Source organism: Crassostrea angulata, chromosome 10 (genome assembly GCF_025612915.1).
Source record: "Crassostrea angulata isolate pt1a10 chromosome 10, ASM2561291v2, whole genome shotgun sequence".
Taxonomy (NCBI): domain Eukaryota; kingdom Metazoa; phylum Mollusca; class Bivalvia; order Ostreida; family Ostreidae; genus Magallana; species Magallana angulata.
The window spans coordinates 10809974-10835230 of record NC_069120.1 but is presented as its reverse complement, the minus strand read 5'-3'; the positions used below and the strand labels follow the sequence as shown (position 1 = coordinate 10835230).

The 25257-nt window shown below is 37.9% G+C and overlaps 1 protein-coding gene across 4 annotated transcripts in view; it reads right to left on the bottom strand.

The window, feature by feature from the left end:
- LOC128167758 (uncharacterized) overlaps positions 1-25257 on the bottom strand; it is a 62528-nt gene that overhangs the window by 18764 nt on the left and 18507 nt on the right. For all 4 annotated transcript variants that reach the window (XM_052833651.1, XM_052833652.1, XM_052833650.1 and 1 more), the window contains exons 46-112: positions 25092-25223; positions 24550-24882; positions 24217-24408; positions 23982-24113; positions 23563-23748; positions 23151-23282; positions 22844-23032; positions 22600-22731; positions 22026-22211; positions 21687-21824; positions 21404-21595; positions 21145-21288; positions 20828-21013; positions 20588-20719; positions 20285-20464; positions 19907-20035; positions 19586-19774; positions 19318-19440; positions 18890-19075; positions 18609-18731; positions 18281-18463; positions 17806-18123; positions 17277-17597; positions 16979-17122; positions 16442-16633; positions 16212-16346; positions 15895-16080; positions 15637-15783; positions 15300-15491; positions 14968-15102; positions 14579-14764; positions 14330-14467; positions 13983-14171; positions 13554-13685; positions 13231-13416; positions 12988-13128; positions 12605-12796; positions 12328-12459; positions 12022-12210; positions 11591-11722; positions 11232-11420; positions 10777-10905; positions 10399-10584; positions 9262-9408; positions 8932-9123; positions 8390-8716; positions 8083-8214; positions 7786-7962; positions 7533-7658; positions 7207-7386; positions 6898-7020; positions 6580-6765; positions 6253-6381; positions 5855-6160; positions 5438-5623; positions 4980-5291; positions 4729-4851; positions 4442-4630; positions 4079-4201; positions 3779-3961; positions 3510-3647; positions 1913-2224; positions 1470-1652; positions 1209-1331; positions 888-1073; positions 638-766; positions 345-530 (exon numbers count right to left, since the gene is read on the bottom strand). In XM_052833651.1, the coding sequence (XP_052689611.1) occupies positions 345-530; positions 638-766; positions 888-1073; positions 1209-1331; positions 1470-1652; positions 1913-2224; positions 3510-3647; positions 3779-3961; positions 4079-4201; positions 4442-4630; positions 4729-4851; positions 4980-5291; positions 5438-5623; positions 5855-6160; positions 6253-6381; positions 6580-6765; positions 6898-7020; positions 7207-7386; positions 7533-7658; positions 7786-7962; positions 8083-8214; positions 8390-8716; positions 8932-9123; positions 9262-9408; positions 10399-10584; positions 10777-10905; positions 11232-11420; positions 11591-11722; positions 12022-12210; positions 12328-12459; positions 12605-12796; positions 12988-13128; positions 13231-13416; positions 13554-13685; positions 13983-14171; positions 14330-14467; positions 14579-14764; positions 14968-15102; positions 15300-15491; positions 15637-15783; positions 15895-16080; positions 16212-16346; positions 16442-16633; positions 16979-17122; positions 17277-17597; positions 17806-18123; positions 18281-18463; positions 18609-18731; positions 18890-19075; positions 19318-19440; positions 19586-19774; positions 19907-20035; positions 20285-20464; positions 20588-20719; positions 20828-21013; positions 21145-21288; positions 21404-21595; positions 21687-21824; positions 22026-22211; positions 22600-22731; positions 22844-23032; positions 23151-23282; positions 23563-23748; positions 23982-24113; positions 24217-24408; positions 24550-24882; positions 25092-25223 (11808 nt within the window). The remainder of the gene's footprint in view (positions 1-344; positions 531-637; positions 767-887; positions 1074-1208; positions 1332-1469; positions 1653-1912; positions 2225-3509; positions 3648-3778; positions 3962-4078; positions 4202-4441; positions 4631-4728; positions 4852-4979; positions 5292-5437; positions 5624-5854; positions 6161-6252; positions 6382-6579; positions 6766-6897; positions 7021-7206; positions 7387-7532; positions 7659-7785; positions 7963-8082; positions 8215-8389; positions 8717-8931; positions 9124-9261; positions 9409-10398; positions 10585-10776; positions 10906-11231; positions 11421-11590; positions 11723-12021; positions 12211-12327; positions 12460-12604; positions 12797-12987; positions 13129-13230; positions 13417-13553; positions 13686-13982; positions 14172-14329; positions 14468-14578; positions 14765-14967; positions 15103-15299; positions 15492-15636; positions 15784-15894; positions 16081-16211; positions 16347-16441; positions 16634-16978; positions 17123-17276; positions 17598-17805; positions 18124-18280; positions 18464-18608; positions 18732-18889; positions 19076-19317; positions 19441-19585; positions 19775-19906; positions 20036-20284; positions 20465-20587; positions 20720-20827; positions 21014-21144; positions 21289-21403; positions 21596-21686; positions 21825-22025; positions 22212-22599; positions 22732-22843; positions 23033-23150; positions 23283-23562; positions 23749-23981; positions 24114-24216; positions 24409-24549; positions 24883-25091; positions 25224-25257) is intronic.

The following is a 25257-nucleotide window of genomic DNA, read 5'->3' as shown; positions in this document are numbered from 1 at the left end:
CCTCAGAAAAGACCTTATGCTCTCGCACATGCAGGGCTAAGAAAGAAACTTAAGGTATAGGTTAAAATCCTGATGCAAATACCGGTAGAATGATATTCAATGTAAAATCAATCCAATTAGTTTAGGTTTATATACAATATTGATATTATGTTATTATTACAAGTACATTCTATATTTTCTTCAGATATTTCTCATATATTTCTAAAAACAGTCTATATTGCCCTATTAACAGGGTCGACCTCAAGTCCGAAAAATATGATATACAAATGTATAATATATTGTGATTTCATGCTGGTTTGCCTTGTTCAATTCATTAACTAAAGCTGTTTAAAAGAATGGCTAACCTGTACATCAGCATCAGTTGCTGTCACATTTATGATGAACTGTCCAATGGCCTGGTTCTCATTTATAGTGGTAGAATAAGATGGCAGCCGGAATTGTGGGGCGTTTGGATTACGGATTACAAAGATGTTGACAGTTGCTACAGCACTAGCAGATGGTCTTGCAGTATCAAATGCTATGATACGGGCCTAAGAAAAAGAAATTCAGTGATATTTAAACAATTCTCAATTCTAAAATATCAATCTATGTAAAGGGTTATGTTTTAATCATTCTCACAAATAAGCAAGCAACTTACAACATATTGTTGAGATCGTATGTTGTCACTCTTCAGACTGACAGTGTTGGTGATGTTTCCAGTGAATGGATCGATTCTGAAGAAGCTCTGGGTTGGATAGTCTCCAATCATTTCATAGCGTATAGCTCCCTAATAAAAAATTGACACATTTCATAAAATTGTTCGCTTAACTACAATGTATCATAATAACAGAAAACGTGTAAGAAATATTTATATTTTTCAAATCGGCCCTTTATCCATAAGAACTTACCACCAAGTCGTTGTCCCTTGCTGTGACGACATAGGTCTGACGACCCACTGCGTCCAGCTCGTTGATGGTGGTCTGGTATGGCTGGTTGATAAAGAAGGGTGGTCCCTGGTCCCTTACCACGGTGATGAAAGCATCTGAATAACCAAACCTCTCGGGGGTTGCCTGGTCACTTGCAATCATTCTCAACTGGCAAAAAGAGACAGATTATTGAACAAAAACATCAAGGATTTGTTGAATGACCCCTGTATCGTACATTAAAGTAGTTTTGGAGATTAAGTTGCAACACTTTTTGAAACTGTAATGTTATTATAAATTAATTACCCTGTATTCGGTTTGTGTAGCTCCATAGAGAGGCTGTCTGACACAGATAAGTCCAGTGTCCACTGAGATGTAGAAGTAAAACAGGGTAGAGTTGTCTCCATTTGAACTGTACACCACTCGGTCCTATAATGTAAACAGAAATACAATCTAGATTTTAAAGAAACCAGCATTTGACAGTCCACAAAAATCCTATACAGTATTATCTCATAGCAGAAAAACTATCAATCTTCAGTTTTAATACTAGTAATCAGTCAAACTTACCCCATCAGCATCAGTGGCATCCACATCCAGGATACAGGTGCCCACTCCAACCGTTTCATTGATGGTGATTCGGTAAGGGTTCTGGCCAAAGACTGGAGGATTCTCATTCCTTGAGACTCCAATGTTGACAGTGGCTGTGGCAGTCTCTGTGGGGTAGGCTGTGTCATAGGCACGCACTCTCAGCTGAAACAGACAGGTTTGTTGATAATAAACCCCTCATTAATAAGAAAAAATTGTTACTTTTTTAAAATGGTTATAATTTTTTTTACATGAATTAGGCTACATGTATGTCAGATAGTTTCCAACTAAAAGTTTTAATGTCTGAAATGTTCATATAAGAATGTGTTGCCATAAAAATACATATATGTATAATCATCAAAACTAACTAAATTACACTGTAATAACACATGACAAAGTGATGCAATAGTCAGGTATATACTCACAACGTAGTTAACATTGAGTCGGTCTGTGGTGAGGGCATTTCTGATAGTGATGTCTCCAGTTAGAGAGTTCACAGAATAGTAGTAAGGTGCAATTCCGTCCCCAATGACGTCATAGTTTATCCTGCCAACAAGGTCACTGTCCACGGCAGACACTCTGTATTGACTAGTGCCAACCTGAATGTTCTCAGAGTGACTGAATCCATATGGCGTGTTCACAAACACGGGCCTGAAGCGGTTCCTCAGTATGTTCACCGTCACTCTGGCTGAGGCAGTCCTGGGATTGGCTCTCTGGTCTGTGGCTATACATGTCATCTACAACCAGCAACAGAAAACTTACAACCTTGTCACTATTAAGAATTTTTATTTACTTAATAACGGTTTGTCTAAAAAAAAAATCATATCTAAACTCTCAAGGTTAAACTGATAGATAATTTCTTGACCATCCAGCCTCCTTAAACCTAAAAAAAACTAGAAAACTGACCAGTCAGGAAGGGCCCCGCTATGACAATTAATATAGAGAAGTGAAAAAGACTTTGAATTCCATCCTCTTTATATTAACAATGATGAAAAATAAATGCCCGGCAGAAGATGTAAAGAACTGGAATATACAGGATCTCGTGATTTGTAGTTGGATATGATTTTCATCCAACAATTAAAGTGTTTTTTTCTTGAGCCTTAGTGAGGGGATAAAACACACAAGTTGGATAAAAATCATATTATACTACAAATCATGAGATTCTATTTATCCCATATTTTATACACCGCAATCAATGTTTACACTGTTTATAAAACTCTACATTATTTTTACTTCATCATGCCTAGGCAAATCCCATTGTAAAGTCACAACTGTGGAATATCAAAAAAATATCCAATGAGTCATATCCACGGGATAAAGTGGGTTAACATGGGATGAAATAAAATTTGTTAAAAAAACAAAGAATTGATACCAATGCAATGATACCTAGGCTTTGCCTCTATTCAATAAAACTATCATAAATCATTGTGTACGGTATTTTAACCAAAAAAAATATGAATATTATATTTCAAATCCATATTTCAAAGAATGTACACAATACTACACATCATTCAAAATTGACCTTAACTTCAAAACAAAGTTCATTTGCAGACACAGGCAGTGCAGTAATTAATCTCAATGTGACAGATAAAGATAAAGCTTAGGATTTTCTTCCTGTGGAAGGTTAATTAATCCCAAAGGACAAATATTGCACAGCCTTCCATGTATACAATGGTAACATTCTCAGCAGTTATCTCTCTTTGCCCATTCATTCTCAGCAGTTATCTCTCTTTGCCCATTCTTCTTATGCATAGTTAGGAATCTACCCCACCACCCCAGCTCCAAACCAGAAGACATAGAGAACCAAACTTAGCATCAAAATATGTATTTCTGCCTACTGAACTACCATACCAAATTTGAACTTGATTGGGCAACCATAAAAAAAGTTATTAGAAAAAAACAGGAAATTTGTGGACGGAAGAGTGACAGACGGACGGACGGACAGAAGGACGGACGGACAGAGTGATTACTATAGGGCACCCGCAAATCCTTGCGGGGCCCTAAGAAACAACAGACACCTACCTGATACCTGTCCACCTGGTTGGCATTATTGGTCAGAGGCTGAGACAGGTAGATGAACCCAGTGTCAGAGATGATGAAGAAATATGCCAGTGGGTTGTTTCCATTCAAGTTGTCAACCAAGGAATATCTCACAGCATCCTGAAAAGTGATTAAAAACCTTATTGTACATCGTCTACACATAATGATTCCCACCATAATTATGTAAGAACAATGTATAGACAAATTGACCCCACAACCATTGCGCTACATTATCAGGGTAGTGGTCTCACCCCATCCTGATCAGTGGCAGTAACATTGACGACAGTGGAGCCCAGGGATTGGGTTTCTGGGATTGTAACCTCATAAGCGGGCAGGGTAAAGATGGGGCCACTGGGATTCTTGATGACATTGATGGAGATGGTTGATGTGGCCACTCTGGATGTAGACAGACTGTCATAGGCTGTCACCCTCAGCTGTAACAACATAGCCATATTGTGCAAATTCTGTTGTAGTCAAACTCCCAAGAAATGTTGGAGTTCAGTAAAATGGGAAACTAGTTTACAAGTATCTAGTAAATAACTTGTACATACAATGTAAGTCTGGGCATTATCCTGTACTAGGCTGTTCTTGATGGTGACAATACCAGATCTTGAGTTGACATCGAAGTAGAAGGGAGTCTGAAGATCTCCAATTACACTGTACACAATCTCTCCCTGATGATGGAGAAAAAATATACTTAAAAATGTACTACACAGATACATGTAATCTCTTGTTCAGTGTTAATACATGTATCTTTACAAACACATACATGGTTAAATTAATTGAAAGTTTTTATCTTAAAAAATAATGAAATATGTAGACATGCCATGTGATATTAAACTTTCAGACACAAAACCAAAGTACAAGTATGGTCTTACAGATTCTTTTCCTTTTGTTTCTACTGTGCATCATACCTTGAGATCATTGTCTCTAGCAGTAACGGTGTAAATGGAGGTTCCCACTGCACTGGTCTCTGGTAAGTTGGTTACAACATAAGGCTCTTGTATGAAAACAGGAGGTGATGTGTCCCTTAACACGTCTATTACAACGTAAGCTGTAGCAGATCTCTCCGGGTTACTTTGATCCCGAGCAATGGTATTGAACTACAAGAAAATTTATTTCAATTTGTTAAAAAGCAATCAAACTTGTTTTGATCATCTTGGTTTAAAATAAAAAACTTCAAAAAGGTCAATATCCTTACATCAAATTGATTGCCAACAGCTTCTGTAAGAGTGCGCTTCAGCGAAATAAGTCCAGATTCAGGATTGATGTAGAAATAGCTGAAATCATCAGCATTGCCAACAATGGAATAAACCAGGACATCCTGAAATTATAGAATTTCCGAAATCAGAAACACCTGGAAAGTAGCAATGGTCCATCGGTATCAATACATTATATGATATGCTGAAAATGTCAAAACGGAGTCTTTTGCAAGAAAAAGGGAATACATACAAAATCAGCATCAGTGGCATTGACGTCCACAACAGCACTGCCAAGGGCGTGGTTCTCAGACAAGGTGACCCTGTAGGTACTGGGGTTGAAGATGGGTGGGTTGGGGTTTCTGTTGACATTGATGGTGGCTGTAGCAGTAGCCTGGATATTAGGATACACTGTGTCATAGGCAATGAGCTTCACAAAGTAGGTGTTACTCAGAAGTCCATCCAGAGCCACTGATCGTGTCAAGAAGATCATTCCTGTAACTGCGTTCACATCAAAGAAGGTTGGTGCAGGGTAGTTACCAGTAACCTGGTACCTGATGTCTCCCTGTAAAAAAGTAGTTTCTTATAGATCACCCTAAAGTAAAATGTGCTCTCCAAGTTCTTTAGATTTTTAAAATATCTTGATTTTTTTATTGGCAAGTAGAAATAATTATTGGTTCATGTACTTGTAAATTGTATTCATAAATTTACCCTCAAATCATTGTCTGTAGCTGTTGTCTGTAGAATTGATGAATTAACAGCCGTTAATCTCTGTACAGTAGTTATGTATGGCTGGTTCAAGAAAACTGGGGCAAACTGATCACGTAGAATGTTGATGACAGCAATTGCATTTCCAAATCTCTCGGGGTTCCTCTGATCTCTGGCCCTCAGGTTAAGCTATATAATGGAGAGAAAATAAAATAATTCTTCTAAAAAAATAATTGTGTTATTCTCTTCTAAATGTTAACTTATAAAAAAAATCAGAGAGAAAAACCATTTTTTAGCAGAAAGCCGCAATCCAAATGAAATAATGAGTCAGACTCTAAAATAAAGTACCGGTAAATTGGTCCTAGTTTCCCTTATTGAAAAGAGACCTCCAGATGTTACTAATATGAGGGGGATACTTACAGTGTCTTGACTCTGACTTCCCTCAGTGAGAGGCTTCTTGAGAGAGATGGATCCAGTGTCTGGGTTGATGTAGTAGTACTCCAGAGCTCTTGAGCCTCCAGTGATTTCGTACTTCACAACATCTCCATCAGCGTCTGTGGCGGTCACATCTAGGACTCTCTGACCCAGGGAGAAGGTGTCAGGAATGGTCTGTTCATAGGACGGTAGAGAGAAGATTGGTGACCTCTCATTCCTGGTTATACTGATGGTCACATCGGCAGTGTCACGGTTGTTGGGGTATACAGAATCATAGGCAACCACTCGGAGCTGAAAATCACATTCAATATGAATGTTTGGAGCAATAAACTAAAATTGAATTATTTGGTAAACCTTTCTTCTAAGCAATGTATAATTCTTACCGTGTACTGGAGTCCTGGATCCACCTTAAGACCAACTGCATCATACACAGTAACAATGCCTGTCAACTGGCCAACCCTAAAGAAAGCTGGAGCTACGCTGAATCCAATCACTTCATAGTTTATCTGTCCCTGTAATTACAAACAAACATTAATACCTTTCCAGTTCACCTGACATAGGTAAATATTCTACTTGCATTTATCCCCTTGCTACTGACCACAAGGTCCTACCCTCTCACCATTCTCCCTGAGATTCTACCCTATCAAAACTGACCCTAAGATCCTACCCTCCCACCACTCTCCCCGAATTTCTACCCTATAAATACTGACCCTGAGGTCCTGATCGTTGGCTGTCACTCTGTAGACAGAGGTACCATTCACAGTGTTCTCAGACACAGAGGTTCCGTAAGGCTCGTTGAAGAAGATTGGTGGGAATCTATCTCGAATGATGTTAATTCTGACCTCTGCCGTCGCTGTCCTCTCTGGGATACGTTGATCCGAAGCACGCACAGTAAACTACAGAGAAGTTGAATCATATTGTAATTTATGTACATGTACAAAAGAACATTTGTGAATCGGAATTTAAATTAAATACAAGTGTATGTTTTTTTAGAAATGGAAACAGAACATTGATACACATGGACATACTGTGTACTGATTCTGTAAGGTGGACAACAGATAGGTCTTCAGAGAGATGATGCCTGTACTTGGGTTTAGGAAGAAGAAGTCTGTCACATTGGACACAGTTGTGATAGTGTACTCCAACACGTCCTGTGAAATCAAGGTCAAAATGCAAATTTAATTTAAATGACAACTGGGTTTTTTTTTAACTTTTAAAACTTAATCAAGAAAACTTTTTAAAAAAGTGATGATCAAAATTCATTTATCGCAGAATTTCAAATAATGTCATCTGAAGTATTTTGGAAATCTTTTAAAAGATTTGACAAGAAAATGAACCTGATCACGGTCAGAGGCTGTAACTTGGAGGACAGAATTTCCAACAGGAGTTGTGTCTACAATGGTCTGTTCATAAATACTGGATGTGAACACGGGGCCATTCTCATTTCTAGTAACCGTAATGTTGACAGTAGCATCAGCAGTGGACAGTTGATCAGCTGACACAGCTCTGACCAGAAGCTACAAAATCATGATTTTGAACACTGAACAAATATAATAGTTACATTTTTTCTCCTTATCAGCTTTATAGTGTCTTTTGCGACTTTGAGTGTCTTTTCTTGATTCTTGTAATGATAAAAAAAAAAAATTCAAAGAATCATTCTTACTTGGTAGAACTGAAGCCTAGCTGGGTCAGTCTTGAGATCTCTGATGACAGATATGGAGCCAGTATTTTGGTTGATAGTGAAGTAGGTTGGTGCAGGGTTTACTCCAAGCACACTGTATGTTGGTGTCTACAAAGAGCATGAAACATTCACATACAAATTATTACAATGAACAACTTATCACTGCAAGGATACAATATTTAAAGCATTTAATTTGCTACATAAAACATTATTCTAAACAAAATTTCAGATTTACCCCTGGCTGTGCAATGGCGGTGATGACATTTTGGTTGATTCCAAGATTCTCGCTGATGATTGTTGCGTACGAGGGGAGAGTGAACGCCAGTGCCCCCTGGGATCTGATCACAGTTACCTCTACGTTGGTAAATGCGCTCCTTTGTGGTGTGCCCTGGTCAAAGGCTTCAACACGGATCTATGAAACAAATTAGATGAAATATCCAACACTTTTGGATCCTGAAAACCTCAATATCTTATTTCTCCACTCAACTTAACATAATTATATACTTTTAAATTTCTAAACTATAGTACTTACCCTGTAGAAATTCACTCCTGTATTTAGAACGGAAGTCGAAAGAGTGATGATACATGTCTGAGAGTTGATGAAGAAGAATTGGGCAGCGTTGGCTTCACCAGTAATCCTGCATTGTACCACATTCTCTGGGCTCTGTAACAAACACGGACCTCACAATTACATTCTGGACTATAAAAAAACACTATAGTATTACTCTTACAAGGGCTGTTTTTTTTTCTACCTCAAAACAAGGACAACTATAGTTAACATCTGGGCATGCTTATTTTTCGAAATAATTGCCAACTTCATAGCAGGCATATTTTCTTACCGACTTGTCAGCATCAGTGGCATTAAGGTCGACGATGAAGGTTCCAACAGGAACAGTCTCTAGAATGGACCTCTGAAGGAAGTTGAAATTGGAGAACACTGGAGAGAAAAGATTTCTGAGGACACTGATCAGGACTGTAGCTGTAGCACTGCGGGATGGGAAGCCTCCATCACTGGCCACCACGCGAGCCACATAGGTGGAGACTCGGTCAGTGGTTAGGTCAAGGTTGCTCTTCAGTCTGATCAATCCTGTGTTAGATTCCACAGTAAAGAATGTGGGTGTGGAGTCGTCCCCGATCAGAGAGTATGTGATAGTGTTAAATGGTGCCTGTAAAATGGGACATTGTGGACAACTTTAGCCAAATTATAGCAACATACTTCATAATTTTATGCCCAAACAGAATGTCTGATAAATGGGAGTTCCATTACTACAATTTTAATTTTCTTATAGTATGTGCCAACTTGAAATGTTATTGGGCTTCAAAGCACAAAAAGTGATTCTGGATGACAAATCAATTTATTACAACCTCAAAAGTGACCTACGTTTGTGTCTTGGTCAATAGCTGTGGTCTGGAATATGGAGCTTCCACCAGGAACTGTCTCTGCAATGTTGACAGAGTATGGTGTATTGATGAACTGGGGGGAGAAATTGTTCCTGATGACATTGATGAAAACATCAGCCGCATTGGTGGAGTTTCTTCTTGGAGTTCCAAGGTCATAAGCAAAGACACGGAACTGTTCAATAAAAATTAGAAACACAGATGATTTCAAGTACATGTATTAAATAGAGTAAAAAATCTAATTTACTCCTCTATTATTCAATACCTTAACATGTGCTCTTAGAACTACTTCAATCTAGATTGTTATGCTTACACTGAATGAGTTCAAATTCTGAGTTCCAAATGTAATGTTGTAGACTGATCGACGAAGCATAACATCTCCAGTGATTGAATCAACCAAGAAGTAGGTACTGGTGTTGGCATCAGAATCCAAGTAGTATCTCACAACATTGTGAGGAGACTGAAAAAAGTACCGGTTTATGTATATATCCATTTTATTGCATCCAATTCTTTTCATGTAAAAATTTAAAGGACAAGAGCGTACAAGGCCTGACAAATCCCCCCCGTACCCAGGATTTTGAAATGGCATATGAACATTTAAAAAATCTTTACATTTGAAAGTGTGCATCAGTACATGTATTATATAGAACTGCATTCTCTGACAAATAAATAATATACGTTAAAATGTATACTTGGCACTTATCTCCTTTGTTTTATTTACTTTCTAAACATTACAGCATGATCCCATATCTGTGCTAGCGCTATTTTTATCCGACATTGTGTGTACAGATTATGAACATTACGTAATTGTTGTCATTATATAAATGGTATGATATCTTTTCGTAGTAATCCAATAAAAAAACAAAAAACGTTTTACTTAAATGCAATGAATTAAACATAAAACGCCGTCTATACGATTCAAACACCCTCTCAATTGAGAAGGATAGACTACCAGCCTACCTCCACCTATCACAGTGAGCTACGCTGACACATAATAATAGAGGTGAATAAGTTTAACTGTTTGACAATCATTAATAAAGTAAAACATTTTTGGTGAAAAACCACGAATTTGACCCATTATGGGTCTAGACTTCATTTTAATAAATCAATAATAAAAATACATAAAAACTTATTCTTTTTAAAAAATTACTTTTAGGATGGAGTCAAGACCCATTCATACCTAAATTTTGCAATTTAGAACAGTGAATGATCCAAGATTTTGGTATAAAATGCTGTGCAGCTTAATTTTGAAACCTATACCTGTTGTGTTTATAGAATGAAAGCACAATATTGACTTCCATCATGATATTTATACTAAAAACAATGCACACAAGCCAAAAGTTTATATTCTAACTTAAATTGAAATTCTATCGTCTTCGTGGCTCCGAGTGGGGGGATATACAATGCCTTTCACCTCTCATGAAAGAGTGTATCTGCAATTGTAACTTACCGTTGTGTCAGCATCTAGGGCTGTGACCTTGACAAGGGGAACGCCTACTGCTTCTGTGTCAAGGATGGTTCGAGAGTACTGAGTGGGGGCAAATGATGGTGCAAACAAGTTGCGGTTTACATATACAACAACAGTGGTTACATCAGAGAGTCTGGGATTTCCTCCGTCTTGTACCAAGACTCGGATCTATAATCAAGACAAAAACATTTCATCACAACAAAAACAAAACAACTGAATACAACTTATAGGGCCTCTTGTTATAAAAGAAATTCCCAAGATATCAAATAGTGGTCAAATAATCTGGTTATGCTGTGTCTCTAATGCGAGGATAATCTCAATGTCTGTTACAGAAGGAAGCAAGTATAACACAGTACTTACATTGTAGACATCTGTATTAATGGAAGGAATGGATTGTCTCAAGGTAATCATTCCTCCGCTGTTGATGGCAAAGTAGGTGGGTGCTGCATCATCACCAATAATGCTGTACTCAAGCTGATTAAACGGATTCTGTCAACAGATAAAACAGTGTTAATTCAACTGTTTTCCGTAACTGATTAAATTTATTTTTGGGCATCAACATTTGTTGCTTTTGTAAACAGCAATCTCCAGGATACTTTAAATCATGGAAAATGGTTCTACCAATAAAAACATGTTGTTCACAGCAATGAACTTTTGATTTTGTGAATCCACTAAACAAGATACTCATTAACATTTATTTTAGTGCTTATTGAATAATAATGAAATTCAGCATATTATACTTTTCATTGTAACTAGTACATTTTACCCATCTTGTGTTCAATACAAAGAAACTGTATGTTGTACAATATACGTACAGTGAGGTCAGCGTCAGTGGCCGTCACAGTGATAATGGACTGGAAGGTGCCCTGGTTCTGGCTGATGGTGGTGCTGTATGGCTCGTTGATGAACACTGGTGGGTTCTGATTACGCAGGATGTTTACTATTAACAGGGCCCGAGCACTGACCAAGGAGGGGAAACCCTGATCAAAGGCCAAGAGACTCACCTGCCAAAAAAGTATAAAATATTAGAGAGAACTTGGGTGAAAGCAATTCAGTTTAATACTTATCAGTATTCAATATTTTTGTTCACCAGAACTCTGAAAAATAATTTGTTCATCATTCACATAAAGTTTTGTGAGACATGTTCACTGATTTTTCAAACAAGAGAACTTACATTATACTGGTTGACATTGTTGCCCAGGACATTTGTGCGGAGGTACACCTGACCAGTTTGGTCATTGACAGTAAACAAATCGCTGTTTAGGGTTTGCGACACAATCTGATACCTCACGATGTTGTTAGGAGACTGAAAAGAGAAAAAAATATCAACTACTGATATGCAGTTTCTTTAATTTATAATGACAGTGAACTATGTTAATAACTTTCAAGTATTAGATATTTTGATATATGTCATTTGTACAATCACTATTTTTGGTCTACTTGTCATAAAATTTTCAACATTTATGATTAAACCTAAATGAACAATTCTTGATGCAAATATAATTTTTTGAAATGTACATTAACATAATAGATACTACATGCAGCTACTGAGAGGTATGAAACCCCTGTTAAATGACCGCAGTATGCTAAGTGGTTTGATCTTACCGAGGAGTCTTGATCAACAGCTGACACAGTGTATACTGGCTGTAGAATGTTGTGTGTTTCCAAAATGGTGGTGGTGTATACGGCAGATGGAGTCCACCGAGGCGCAAACTCATTCCTTCGGACAGCCACGGTCAGAACACTGTATGACTCACAGGGTGGAGATCCTCCATCTCTGGCCCGCACTCTTAGCTGCAAAAATAATTGAATACTTCAGGTGAACCTCTTAATTATATACAGACCAACTTAATCGTCATCAGAAGAAAGACTTTGGAATTCAGTAATGAAAGGTTTGATTAGTTTACATACCTTGTACTGAATACCAGAATCTGAGAACAGTCCTGTGTTGAGTGTTACGAAACCAAATGTTGGATCAATCCTGAAGTAAATTGGTGCATTATCATCTCCAATAAGGTCATAGGTGATGGCCCTGAATGATGGCTGTAAACAGATTAAATCAAATGATTAACAAGTGGTTCAAATTGTTTAAAAAATCAATCATACACAACATAAAAAATAACAAAATATTTGGTTATTCATTGATTTTAACACGTTTTGCAGATTTCGATACAAGAAGGGAACATACATCAGTATCGAGATCAGTAGCGGACACGTTGTAGACTCTGGTTCCTAACCCCGTGGACTGGCTGATGCTGATGTTGGTTGGAAGGTTGTTGAAGACGGGACAGTTCAGGTTCCTGAGGATGTTGATGCGCACTGTGGCCTGTTGGGAACTGACCCGGTTAGGGACACCTTGGTCGGTAGCCAGTACAGTCATCTGAAGTGAAATATATGAAACGCGTCAAAATAAAAATCAAAGGTGATCTTTCAGAGTGATTTTGATTCTTTAACTGGCCTATTTACAAGAATGCAGAAAATACATGTACATATAGTTATATCTACTTGAAATTGAAATTGAATTGATATCTCTACTTAACCAATGAATTCTATCACAATCAAATTACTTACAGAGTACTGATTGATGTTTCTGTTAGAGACGGTAGTGAGAGATTTTTTCACAGACACTCCCCCATCAATTGGATTAATCTGGAAGAACTCCAGGGCAGAGGAAGTGCCAGTGGCAGAGAACCGGATCACATTGTGGGGACTCTGTAGGCAATAAAATCAGAGGTATATAAACACTCTGTACATTGTAAAGTTACATCATAAAAACACTCAGAAATTTGTAACGTGTCAGTCAACATCAAATACCCTAATGTCAGCATCTGTAGCATTGACGTAGACAAATGGCACACCAAGAGCAGCATTTTCATTGATTGTGACCTCATAATTTAGGACCGAGAAGACAGGGGAATAAAGGTTCCTCTGAACAAGGACATCAATGGTTGCGGTGGCTGACAGTGAGGGCAGACCTCCATCATAGGCTTGAACACGAATCTGCAACAAGTAATTTAATGTGGGATTAGAAAACTTTGATAATTAGCATCCATATAAGTGTGACAAGAGTGAAAAAAATTCTAAAATATATAAAAGCTTATAGATAATTTTTTCAGGTTTATTGTACATGCTTGTACCTTGTAATTGGATGTGGTGTCAAAGTTCACACTGGATTTAAGAGTTACATTTCCAAAGTTCTGATCAATATCAAAGAAAGTAGTAGCAGAGTCATCTCCAATGATGCGATACCTCACCACATTAAATGGAACCTGAAAATTTAGAAAAACATTAATATTAGCATGCAGGTATATTTAGTAAAATACTGTACAGAACATTATTTTGGCAGTGTTCAATAATATGCCAAAAATAGCATCCAATCAAAATTATCTGCATAATTTTAACTTTTCCTATTCTGCATTAACAGATGGTGCATATGCAATATGCAAAATTTCAGACTTGAACTAACACATGTGCATACAGCACTGGACAGTTTTATGTTAATTGATAGAGAAATTAAAAGCAATGACTGACATTAAATCATGCAAGAAAGAAGAGTGGAAGCGCACCTGGACATCAGCATCTGTCGTAGTGACTCTGTACACTGATCGGCCAATGTTAGAAGTTTCCTCAATCTGAGTGGTGTAGGGAAGATTGACAAACACTGGTGGATTGTTGTTCCTCACCACAAAAATGGTCACCTCAATGGGCACACTGGACAGTTGGGGGGTTCCCAGATCACGGGCCGTCACTCTCATCTGTAAAGAACAATCAGGTCTCACTGACATTCTATTGCTTATACAATACAGAACAACAATTTGCTCTATCTATCAGATAGATAGAATATGACCTATAATTGTTGGTTCAATTCAATCTTTACTCTTCAGTTCATTGTTTCAAAATTAAATCAACTCACATTGAAGACTTGTGCCCTGCATGGGTCGTACAGAAGAGAACGCCTGAGAGCAAGATCTCCAGTGACCTCATTCACCAAGAAGCATTCCAAATCCTCAGCATCAGCTGTGATGTAGTATCGTACCGTATTGTGTGGGGGCTAAAATATCAATGTAAAATTTTATTTTAAAAAAGTGTAACGTCATTGGTAGATTATACATGTACTAGTATACAAAACAGGATGATCCATTTCTGTTACTGCTATACCAACCAGAGGGTCAGCATCAGTGGCATTGACTGTGAGAATGACTGTTCCCAGACCAAGGCTCTCTACTACAGTCTTACTGTAGTTGGGCACCTGCCATGTTGGGGTCTGGAAGTTCCTCTGCATTGTGACTATCACCACAGAGGTGTTGAAGCGGAATGGCACACCACCATCTCTGGCGCGGACACGGATCTACAAACATGAACATATTAAATGCAAATACACCAAAAATATATAATGTAGAATACATACAAGTATTAAACATTCTGTATATAATGAGTACTATTATTCTATTATTATTATTACTATTATACCAAAGTCAAATCAGTCTTCATATTTGACCTACCCTGTACTATTATCATACCAAAGCAATACAGTTTTGTCATTTGACCTACCCTGTATTCCTCCACACTTTGTTCAGTTAGGGATCGAGCAATGCTGATTCTTCCGGTCACTTGGTTGATTGAGAAGTAACTTGGAGCAGAATCATCTCCAATGATGTCATAGGTAATTTGTCCAAATGGTGTGGACTGAAAGATAATTTTGTTCAATAAAAGAACCATAACTCCTTGAAAAAAAAAATCACTTTTTTGGCAGGGTAATACAACCTTTATTTGTACTTTTTATATGATAAAATGAAATCAAAAGATCTATAAAAGACATCTCAAACATTTAATGTTTAGATATAAAAACGTATAGTTTTTAGTATCATTATTCCATCACTTACTGGACTATCTTGGTCTCTTGCCGTTACATCAATGATGCTGGTAGAAATGCCAATGTTACCACCCAGATCCACCCTGTATGGCTCATTGATGAAAAACGGTGTGTACTGGTTACGGAGAACGTTGACTGTAACATAGGCATACTGTGATGCTGATCGCTGGGGTGTTCCATTGTCATTGACATTAACAACAGCCTGTAATACAATGTATTGGACAAGTTACTGTACATGTACTTCAGGAATATAATTATGAAATTCTCTATAAACTGGTATACTAGAATGTAATCAATTCTATTTAACCTAAGGAACTTCAAAAGTAATATAATGCACAAAAAGTTACCACAAAGTTGTTGTTTGCAGTGGTAGTCAAGGACTTCTTAACATACAGCCAGCCAGCACTGGGGTTGATATCAAAGTACTCTCTGGTAAGAGAGGACCCAGTGTTAAAGATATCCACCAAACTGTAGGTCAAGGTATTGTAGGGAGCCTGAAATCAAAATCAAAAACTTAGTAAGCTTCATTTCCATAAAGGACATGCTGTTGGATACAAAAGGAAGTTTGTTTTAAACTGCAGAATTTGAATAAAGAGACTACTTACACCAACATCCTGGTCTGTGGCCTGAATTTGTACGATCGATTCTCCCAGGTTTTGGGTCTCGAAGATACTGACGGTGTAGTTCTGTTGGAGGAGCTGAGGTGCATTCAGATTCCTGGTCACTGTGATCAGAACAGTGGAAGTGGCACTTCTTTGTGGGCTGCCTCCATCTTGAGCTAGGACTCGAACCTTGAATTATGAATTGATGTTTTATAGTCAGAATCTATTGTACGGTATGTCAAATTGTTTCAAAAGTGAAAGGAAGTATGATCTATTATGAGAAAAAAAGCAAAAATAGATGAAGGAGAGGAGATACTTACAGTATACAAAGTATTAGGGTCTGAGAACAAGCTTTGTGAGGATGTGGAAATAACACCAGATGCTGGGTTGATGTTAAACAAGTTGGGTGCTCTGTCATCTCCAATGATGGAGTATGTGATCACATTGAATGGACTCTGTAATATGAAAAAACAAAATTTAACCAACATGAACACATAATTATATAAACACAATAAAATTCTCATCAAATCTCTATGAATGGGTTACTTACCCTTGTATCAGCATCTGTAGCATTCACATTATAAACACTTGAGCCTGCAGCCACAGTGAAGGGCAGACTGGTGGCGTACGGGGTGTTGACAAAGACCGGGGGGAACTGATTGCGGATCACATTGATTGTGACTGTAGCTGGCTGGGAAGCTGATCTTGGAGAACTTCCTTGATCTGTAGCTTGCACATTGAACTAAAATAACCCCCCAAAAAACTTGATAAAACTGTAATCATACAGAATTACTGTGGAATCATTAAATTTTGTGGGGGCCAATTTTCGTGGATTGCTCAAGTTTTACAGGTTAGTAGGTACGTAATTTCGTGTATTATTTTATACCTACAAAAGGATATATGACTTTATAGCCCATATTCCATAATTCGTGATGTTAATTTTGTGGATGAGAGGCAGTCACAAATTCCACGAAAATTGATCCACCACGAAATCTACTGATTCCACAGTATGTAAGTTGATTATTTTTGATTTTCATGTTTATGACAGTAGTATATAACCACTGTAAATGAAAGTGAGGGGACTTACAATGTACTGGTTGTTGTTGGAGTTGACATCCAAGTTGAGAGGTACACGCACTGTAATCCAGCCCGTTACACTATCCACAGTGAAGTAGGTGGAGGCCACAGAGTTGATGTTGGACAGTGTGTATCGAACCACATTATAAGGAGACTGTAAAACGTGAAATAAACCACTCGTCATGATTGAATGACATGATGGTGAATCATCAGTTAATAAAATTCAGCGAGATTAATATCATAAATTATGGTCAAAATGCATGTACCGTACATAAATCTAAGGGTTTTCTCTCCCTTTGGATACTTACACTTCTGTCAGCATCTGAGGCAGTAACACGGAGAATGTTGGTGCCAACTTGCATGGTCTCCAGAATGGTTTGTTCATAGTTGACTGGACTGAAAACAGGAGAGTTCAAGTTTCTCTGAATGTTAATTGTGGCGATTGCTGTAGCACTGCGGGGTGGTGACCCTCCATCAAAGGCAACGATTCTTCCCTGGTAGCTGTCGCGGATTTCTGCAGTCAGTGATGCACGCACGCTGATCTGACCAGTATTGGAATTCAGTGTGAAGTATGACGGCATGGTGTCATCTCCAATCAGCGAGTAGGTGATGTTGGAGAAAACAGTGTTCTACAATGAACAAAAATTCATTTATTTCTGTTACGGAGACAAATTTTAAATATTTTTTTCTTCAAACTTTTAGAGTCTATATGGTAAATGAATGTGTTGGGACCAATTTACATCTACCATCCCTATTTCACAAATATAAACAGGAACCAAATACATGTATTTAAAATCTCAGAAATATTGAAGTCTGTAACATTTTTTGGGTACATACCTGATCTTGATCAGAAGCTGTGACTCTGAGTACACTTGTACCAATTGGAGTAGTCTCCTGAATAGTGGTAATATATGGGGTATTGAAAAAGAAGGGGTCAAACTGATTCCTGAGGATCTGAATGCTGACTATAGCTGGGGTGTTACTAGAACGAGCAGGGATTCCATTGTCTGTGACAGTGAATGTCATCTGAATGGAGTTCACTTGAGTCTGGGTAAGCATTCTGGCGACGGTGATCAAACCAGTGTCAAAGTTCACGTAGAAGAAGTCCTCCAGTCCAGTTGGTGTGATTGATAGGCGTGCGTACTGCAAGTTGTGCTGCAAGAATTTTTTAAAATCTTGTTAGAATGAAATATTCATAACAGAACAGTCTTGTTAGTTCACAAGTTTTGATGACAAAATAAATGTAATGATACTGAAAAAGTTCTCATTCAAAATATGAAAATAGAAATATTGTTTATTCTGTAACACAAACCCCATCTGCATCTGTAGCTGAGAGTTGCACCAGACTACTGCCAGGAGCAAGGGTTTCCTCAATGGTACGGCTGTAACTGGCAGGATTGAATATTGGGGCACTTGGATTTCTATTTACAGATATAGTCACATTTTCATGTGCAATCTGTCCTGGGGCACTTGTATCATAGGCTCTGATTCCAAGCTGTATTTAAAGACATTTTAGTCAATTATTAGTACAATGTATTTTGATAGGGTCTTATCTAATGGTAAAAACACATCATGACATGTAGATCACATTTAGTATCAGATAAGACATTTTCTGAATTCAACAATTTGGAAAAACTTACAAGATAGCTTGTGGTAATATCTAGACTGAAATCATTGCGAATGATAATTCTTCCTGTTGATCTTTCCACATCAAAGTAGGCAGGAGCAGACAAATATCCATCAACTTCATAAGCAATGGAACCCTGGAAAGAAGAATAGGGTATTTTATCCCATTGCAACAAAAATAAAATAAAACTTCATAAACACAAATACTTACATGTATACATAACAATTACCGGTAACAGACATACATTGTATTTCACAATTTTATTATTTTAAATATACACAGAGTAATGCTCACCAGGAGATCCCCGTCAGTAGCAGTAACGGTGTAGATGGTGGAGCCGATGGCAGACCCAACATTAACTCCAGTGAAGTAAGGAGTGTTCACAAACACTGGGGGGAAATTGCTGCGTCGAATGTTGACAATCACTGTAGCAGTGGCGGTCCTCTCGGGGCTAGACTGATCACGTGCAAGCACATTGAACTGGAAAGAGAATGGAGGACAACCAGTTTTATATCAAGTATAATATATGTACCTGTTCAATAGAACTCTTCCAGACAATGTGTATTTGCTTCACTATACAACATTTTAAAAAATTGACTTAAAAAAAAAATATTAAAAAGATAACTGAGGAATTGTTGAAAAAACTTTCATTTTTCGAAAAGAAAAAAAATATCCTTTAAGAAAAAGCTACGAAAGAATCTGATTTCTTCAAAAAAAATCACCTGGTATCTGTTTGTAGCATCATTAGTCAGAATCGATCGGAGGGTGATAAGGCCAGTGAATGGTCCTAGATAGAACTTTTCAGTTTGTCCCGAAGATATAATCATATCATATCGGATGGTATCCTGTCAATTAATTCCATAACTATTGAACAATCACTGTTATAAAGACAACTATATACATGTATCTTGTTTATTGAATCAAAGAAATATAACTAAAAAATTCCCTTTAAAAAATTAATTTAAATAACTTGACTGCTGTAGAACTGACCTGAGTATCTGCGTCGGTGGCAGTGAGCTGGACAACATTGGAGCCAAGAGCTGAGGTCTCGGGAATGGTGACTTCATAGATGTTCTGTGAGAACACTGGCTGGTTCTCGTTACGGGTCACTGTGATGTTGACCGTGGCGAAAGCTGTCTGAACCTGTCCCGAGATTGTCTTGGTAGCCCTCACTTGTAGCTAGAATTTTGAAATAGATACATGAAAATACAAAGTACGTTGTAGCATTAAGACTTTGGAGTACCTGATATTTATTAAATAAAATAGTTTTGGGATATACTTTTATATTACAGTCTTACATATTAAACTTACGTAGTACAGGCTTTTCTTATTGAGATCCAGTCTCAGGTCCTTCCTGACAAAGATACCTCCAGTTACTGAGCTGATGTTGAAATAATCGGGTCCATCACTGAATCCAGTCAAATCATAGAACACGTCAGGCTACAAAAAACACATCAAAGGGTATACAAACACTTAAACTATCTCTATACCATGTTAGTATACTGTATTAAAATTTATCTTCTGCTTCTTTCTAATAAATATTCCTGCATATACATCCTGTTTGAGAAATGTACATATGTATATATAAACATACAACTTTATGTACAATTTAAATATCATAAAATGTAGCTGGGGTCATTTTTATTAATTTTTCTGTTGGAAGGGAATAAGTTGATGTTGATGTCTTACCCCTGGTTGTGCAGACACCTGTGTGACTTGGTTGATGGCTACTGCGGTATTCTCAGAGATAATTCTGGTGTAAGAGGGCAAAATGAAACTCAGGACCTCCGTTACCCGTGTGATGACCACCTCTACTGTGGCAATTGATGACAGTTGGGGGAATCCTTGGTCAATGGCTCGGATTTTCAACTGAAAGTAAACAATTTTAAATCTAAATATAAAAAAACAAAACCACCCCTAGGATGCAATGGTTAGTTTACTAACAAAAATGTACATGTTATTTTAGGTTGTATTTGAAAATAAGTATCTTACAACATATCCACTAGCTCCAGTGTTCAGGACACTCCTGATCAAAGTTACAGATCCATCGTTCTGATTGACGAAGAAGTAAGACGGACCATCTCCATCTCCAATCAATTCGTAACGGAAGACATTGTTAGGTGACTAGAAATCAAGAGAATAATGTACAAATCAATGTCATTAAAACAATTTTTTACTCAAATATAAGTTTGAACACTGATAAGTAGCCTCAAACATTCATCAGATACGTACATCTACATCCTGGTCTGTGGCAAATACCCTGGTGATGTTGCTTCCTACTACAGTGCTTTCACTAATAGTGACTCTGATGAAGGTGTTCTGGAACTGAGGGGCGAACAAGTTCCTCCTAACAGTGATGTCCACAGTGGCTGTGGCGGTCAGTGACGGGAACCCACCATCAGCAACCAGAACTCTCAACTAAAAGAATCACAACATCATAAACAAAGCCATTCAACAGATGAAGATGTGTCATCTACAATATCATTCTGCATGTTAATTCATCAGCATTCAGATATAACGTGGAGTACTAAATACACTGTATATGTTACCTTGTAAGAGTTGGCAGTATCAGATGCCAAGTTCTGACTGGACACTACTCGAATGACACCATTGTTTCCACTCTGGGTCAGGGAGAAGAGGGAAGGAGCATTGTCATCTCCAATCACAGACAGAGTCAATGTGTTGTATGGAGCCTATCAAATTATGGTAGAAGCAATCACAATTAACACGAACTCATGTCAAAGAGTTACTGAAGAAAGAAACTGAAGAATGATTAACATGGCGTAGTATTTGTTATGGTTAACTTACCCGGGTATCAGCATCCACTGCACTGACGGTGAAGATGTTACTGTTGTCAACTGTGTTCTTGTCCACGGTTGTGATGTAAGGGGTCTGGATAAACTGTGGAGCATTGTTGTTTCTAAACACAGAGACTATGACAGTAGCAGTGTTGGTGGCGGCCCTGGAGGGAGATCCCAGATCTCGCCCTGTAACTGTCAGCTGTAATGGTACGGGTAAGGTATAGTTGAACGAAATGCAACAAAAAGATCACCAGTGATAATCTGAGTTAAGTCTGGTCTTGTCCACTTACTGTGTAACTGTTTGGGCTAGTCGTGTCAGCAGAGACTGGTCGAATCAGAGAAATCCGGCCTGATCGGGAGTCCACTCGGAAGTAATTGAGAGCTTGAGTATTTCCAGCAAGTGTGTATTCTACTACATTGTTTGGAGCCTGAAATCAAAACTCACTATTACAGAAAACCATAAAGCAGATAATATTCCATAAAAGACTAATGCAAAGAACTGAGATTTTCAAACACAAAAAACATAATCACAAGATCCCATCATTATTTCAGTTGAAAATAAAAGCACTGCAATTAAATGTCTTTAATTTATGGGATTTTTAAAATACAAATTGGAGAAGATCCCTCACCGTAGCATCACTGTCCAGGGCTGTGACAGTTATAATGGTCTCTCCCAGGGGCTCGGACTCAGGAATAGCAATGTTGTAGTTATCAGGCTGGAATACTGGTGAAAACAAGTTCCTTGTGACATTGACATACACAACAGTGGTATCGGTCAGGGAGGGGAAACCGCCATCAGAGGCCAGCACTCGCACCTAAAAAACAGGGCACAGGGTATACAATGAGCTGTAAGGTAATCTTTTGCAGAAGTAACTTCCTAGTATCTGTTTGGGCCAAAATAGTTTTTCCTAAAAACTGATGGTTTATTTTAACTTTTTAAACTTGACCAGTCAAACTGCCCCTTGTAAAACAATTCGAGTTCATTGAACACTTTATTGTTTTATAATTATGACATACTGACAACTTTTTTTAAAAGACCGAGATAAAAAAATTTAAAAATTTGAAATTTAAAATGATCATTTTCATACACATGTATATGAATGTTGATAGAATCTCTACCATCAGCTTACCTTATATATTTGAGAGTTTTTATGGAACCATAAACACATTATTTTGGTCTTGCAGAAAGTTTACGACATTTACCTGATAGAAACTGGTGCCATCGTTATTGATATTACTGCTCATGGTGATGAATCCAGTAGAGGGGTTGATGTTGAACAAGCTCGGAGCTTGGTCATCACCAATAATTGAGTAAGTCACAACATTGAATGGCGACTGGAAGAGACAGAATCAAATACAACCATGTACAAAGACAAGCCGACAAATCAGAAGAAATAATTCAGTTTGTTACTTTCACATACATGTATTTAAAAATTTACAAACTTACAAAGTTGTCAGCATCTGTGGCGGTGACCGTGATGATGGAAGTACCACTACCAACAGAAGAGGTGATGGCCCGGGAGTAGGGCTCGTTCTGGAAGGTGGGTGGGAACTGATTACGCCGTACATTGATGGTCACAGGAATGGATGCACTCTCCAACTGGGGAACACCATTATCCCGAGCAAATGCATTATACTGTATAATAGAAAGAAAATGTTACTTTTACTACACAAATAGCTTCTCTGTAAGGTGTTTGTATTCAATCAAATCTAGAGTAAAATAGCATCTGATCACTAATGAGATATCAACTGACTGTGAATGTATTCTGAGTTTCTCCGGAGAGGATTCTCCTGACGTAGATCTGTCCAGTGCTTGGATCCAACCAAAACCTGTCCGACTGAGTGTTCACTCCAGAGAAGTAGTAGTTGAATGTGTTGTGTGGAGCCTGTAAAATATACAGGTCAGTAATTAGACTCATCCCATGGTCTATTTTCCAAAGGGGAGTGATAAAAGCTTGAGTCATGTAAGTCAATTAGACTCATACATAGTAACTATCTACATAAATGCACAAGATTCATAGCTTCATCTTGTCAATTTATATTTAGAGGCAATTCTTCATGTTTATGTAAGGTAAAAGCACCTACAGAAATAAAACTTCAAACCATTCTAAATTCTCCTGTGTTATATGACTGGAAACAATTCAATAAACCAATTGAAAGTCTTACACTGATATCACTATCATCAGCTTGAATTGTGAGGACGAGTGAGCCTGGGGTCTGGGTCTCGGGAATGGTTGTATCATAGCGAGCCTGTCTGAACACTGGGGCTGCCAAGTTCCTCCTTACGGTGACCGCTACCACGGTGGTGGAAGACAGGCGGGGGTTACCACCATCCATTGCTCTCACTCGAACCTACCAACATCAATCACATTTTGTTAAACATGTATCATGAATAAAAATACTAATATCACTGAAATTTTGTTTTTTTTGTTTTTAACTATTATTTGGTTTAAAGAGTCTGAATAGAAATTTTATGTCAGCAAAACTAATACTGTTTGAATTTGGCAACAGAATATTGGTTTAACAACCGTCAAATTATCAAAATAAACTTTGAATAGGTCTGTTTTGTGAGGAGAAAAACTTACATTGTACAAAGTTTGTGATTCACTGAAAAGTGACTGTGTTAGTCTGATCAATCCTGTATTCCTGTCAATGTTGAAAAACACCACACTGTTGTCATCTCCAATGATGTCATACTCCACTGTGTTGAACGGGGCCTGAAATACAACATGTCAACACATAAACAAATCGTTTCATTTCGAGCAATATTTTAGGTACTTATTCCTTGTTGTATGTTATTAATTCTCAATCAATCCACACCTGGATGTCCTGGTCGACAGCTGACACTGTGTACACAGTGGTACCCTGCAGGACGGTCCTGTTGATGGTTGTGGCGTAGGGAGTGTTGATAAAGTTGGGTGGGAACTGGTTACGGACCACATTGATGACGACTGAGGCCCTCTGTGTGCTTGTCAGTGACGGTACTCCAGTATCAGACACCACGATACTCAACTGGAGATAGAATTCACACAGATTATGATTACTGCAGATTATTAAAAAAAAAATACCGCAATATTTTCACAGACATTCTAACATAAGGCTATTAGAACCCAGCTAAAAACATCAAGTAATAGATTCTTAATGATCTCTTACTGTGAAGCGATTTGTGTTGGTGTTGTCATTCAGTAAGGACTGTCTGAGGAAAACAAATCCAGTGTTGCGATCAATGTCGAAATATTGGCTGGCGAACTGGTTACCAGAGTCTGTGGCCACATTAAACACAGTCACATTGTGGGGAGCTCTGACGTCTTGATCAGTGGCTCGCACTTGGACAAGGGAACTTCCAACATTTGTAGTTTCTGGGATAGTTACTTCATAGGTCAGATTCAAGAAGGCTGGTGCAAACAGATTTCTCCTTACATTGATGTCTGCCAGTACTGTTGCACTCAATGCTGGAATGCCTCCATCTCTGGCCTCAATTCTCAACTAAGGAGTGGAATAATCCAATTGAAAACATTCCCAGATTCCTTTTATTTTACTTTTAAACATGCATTTTTCAAGTAAATATGACAAGAATCTCAAAGGTTGTTGTCAAAATAAAGAATAAGATAATAAGCACATAGGTATGGATCAAGGACCCATCCATGACCAGTTGATAAACAGGTAGACTGTACATCCAAATACTGATGACATACCCTGTATAGCGTGGCTGTGTCCAGTCTCAGGTCCTGACGGACAGTAATGACTCCAGTGTTAGCATTGAAGTTAAAGTATGTTGGTCCACTGTCATCTCCTATGGCCCTCATAGTCACCACATTGAATGGAGACTGGAATTAGTAAAGAGGGATGAATATTCAATTT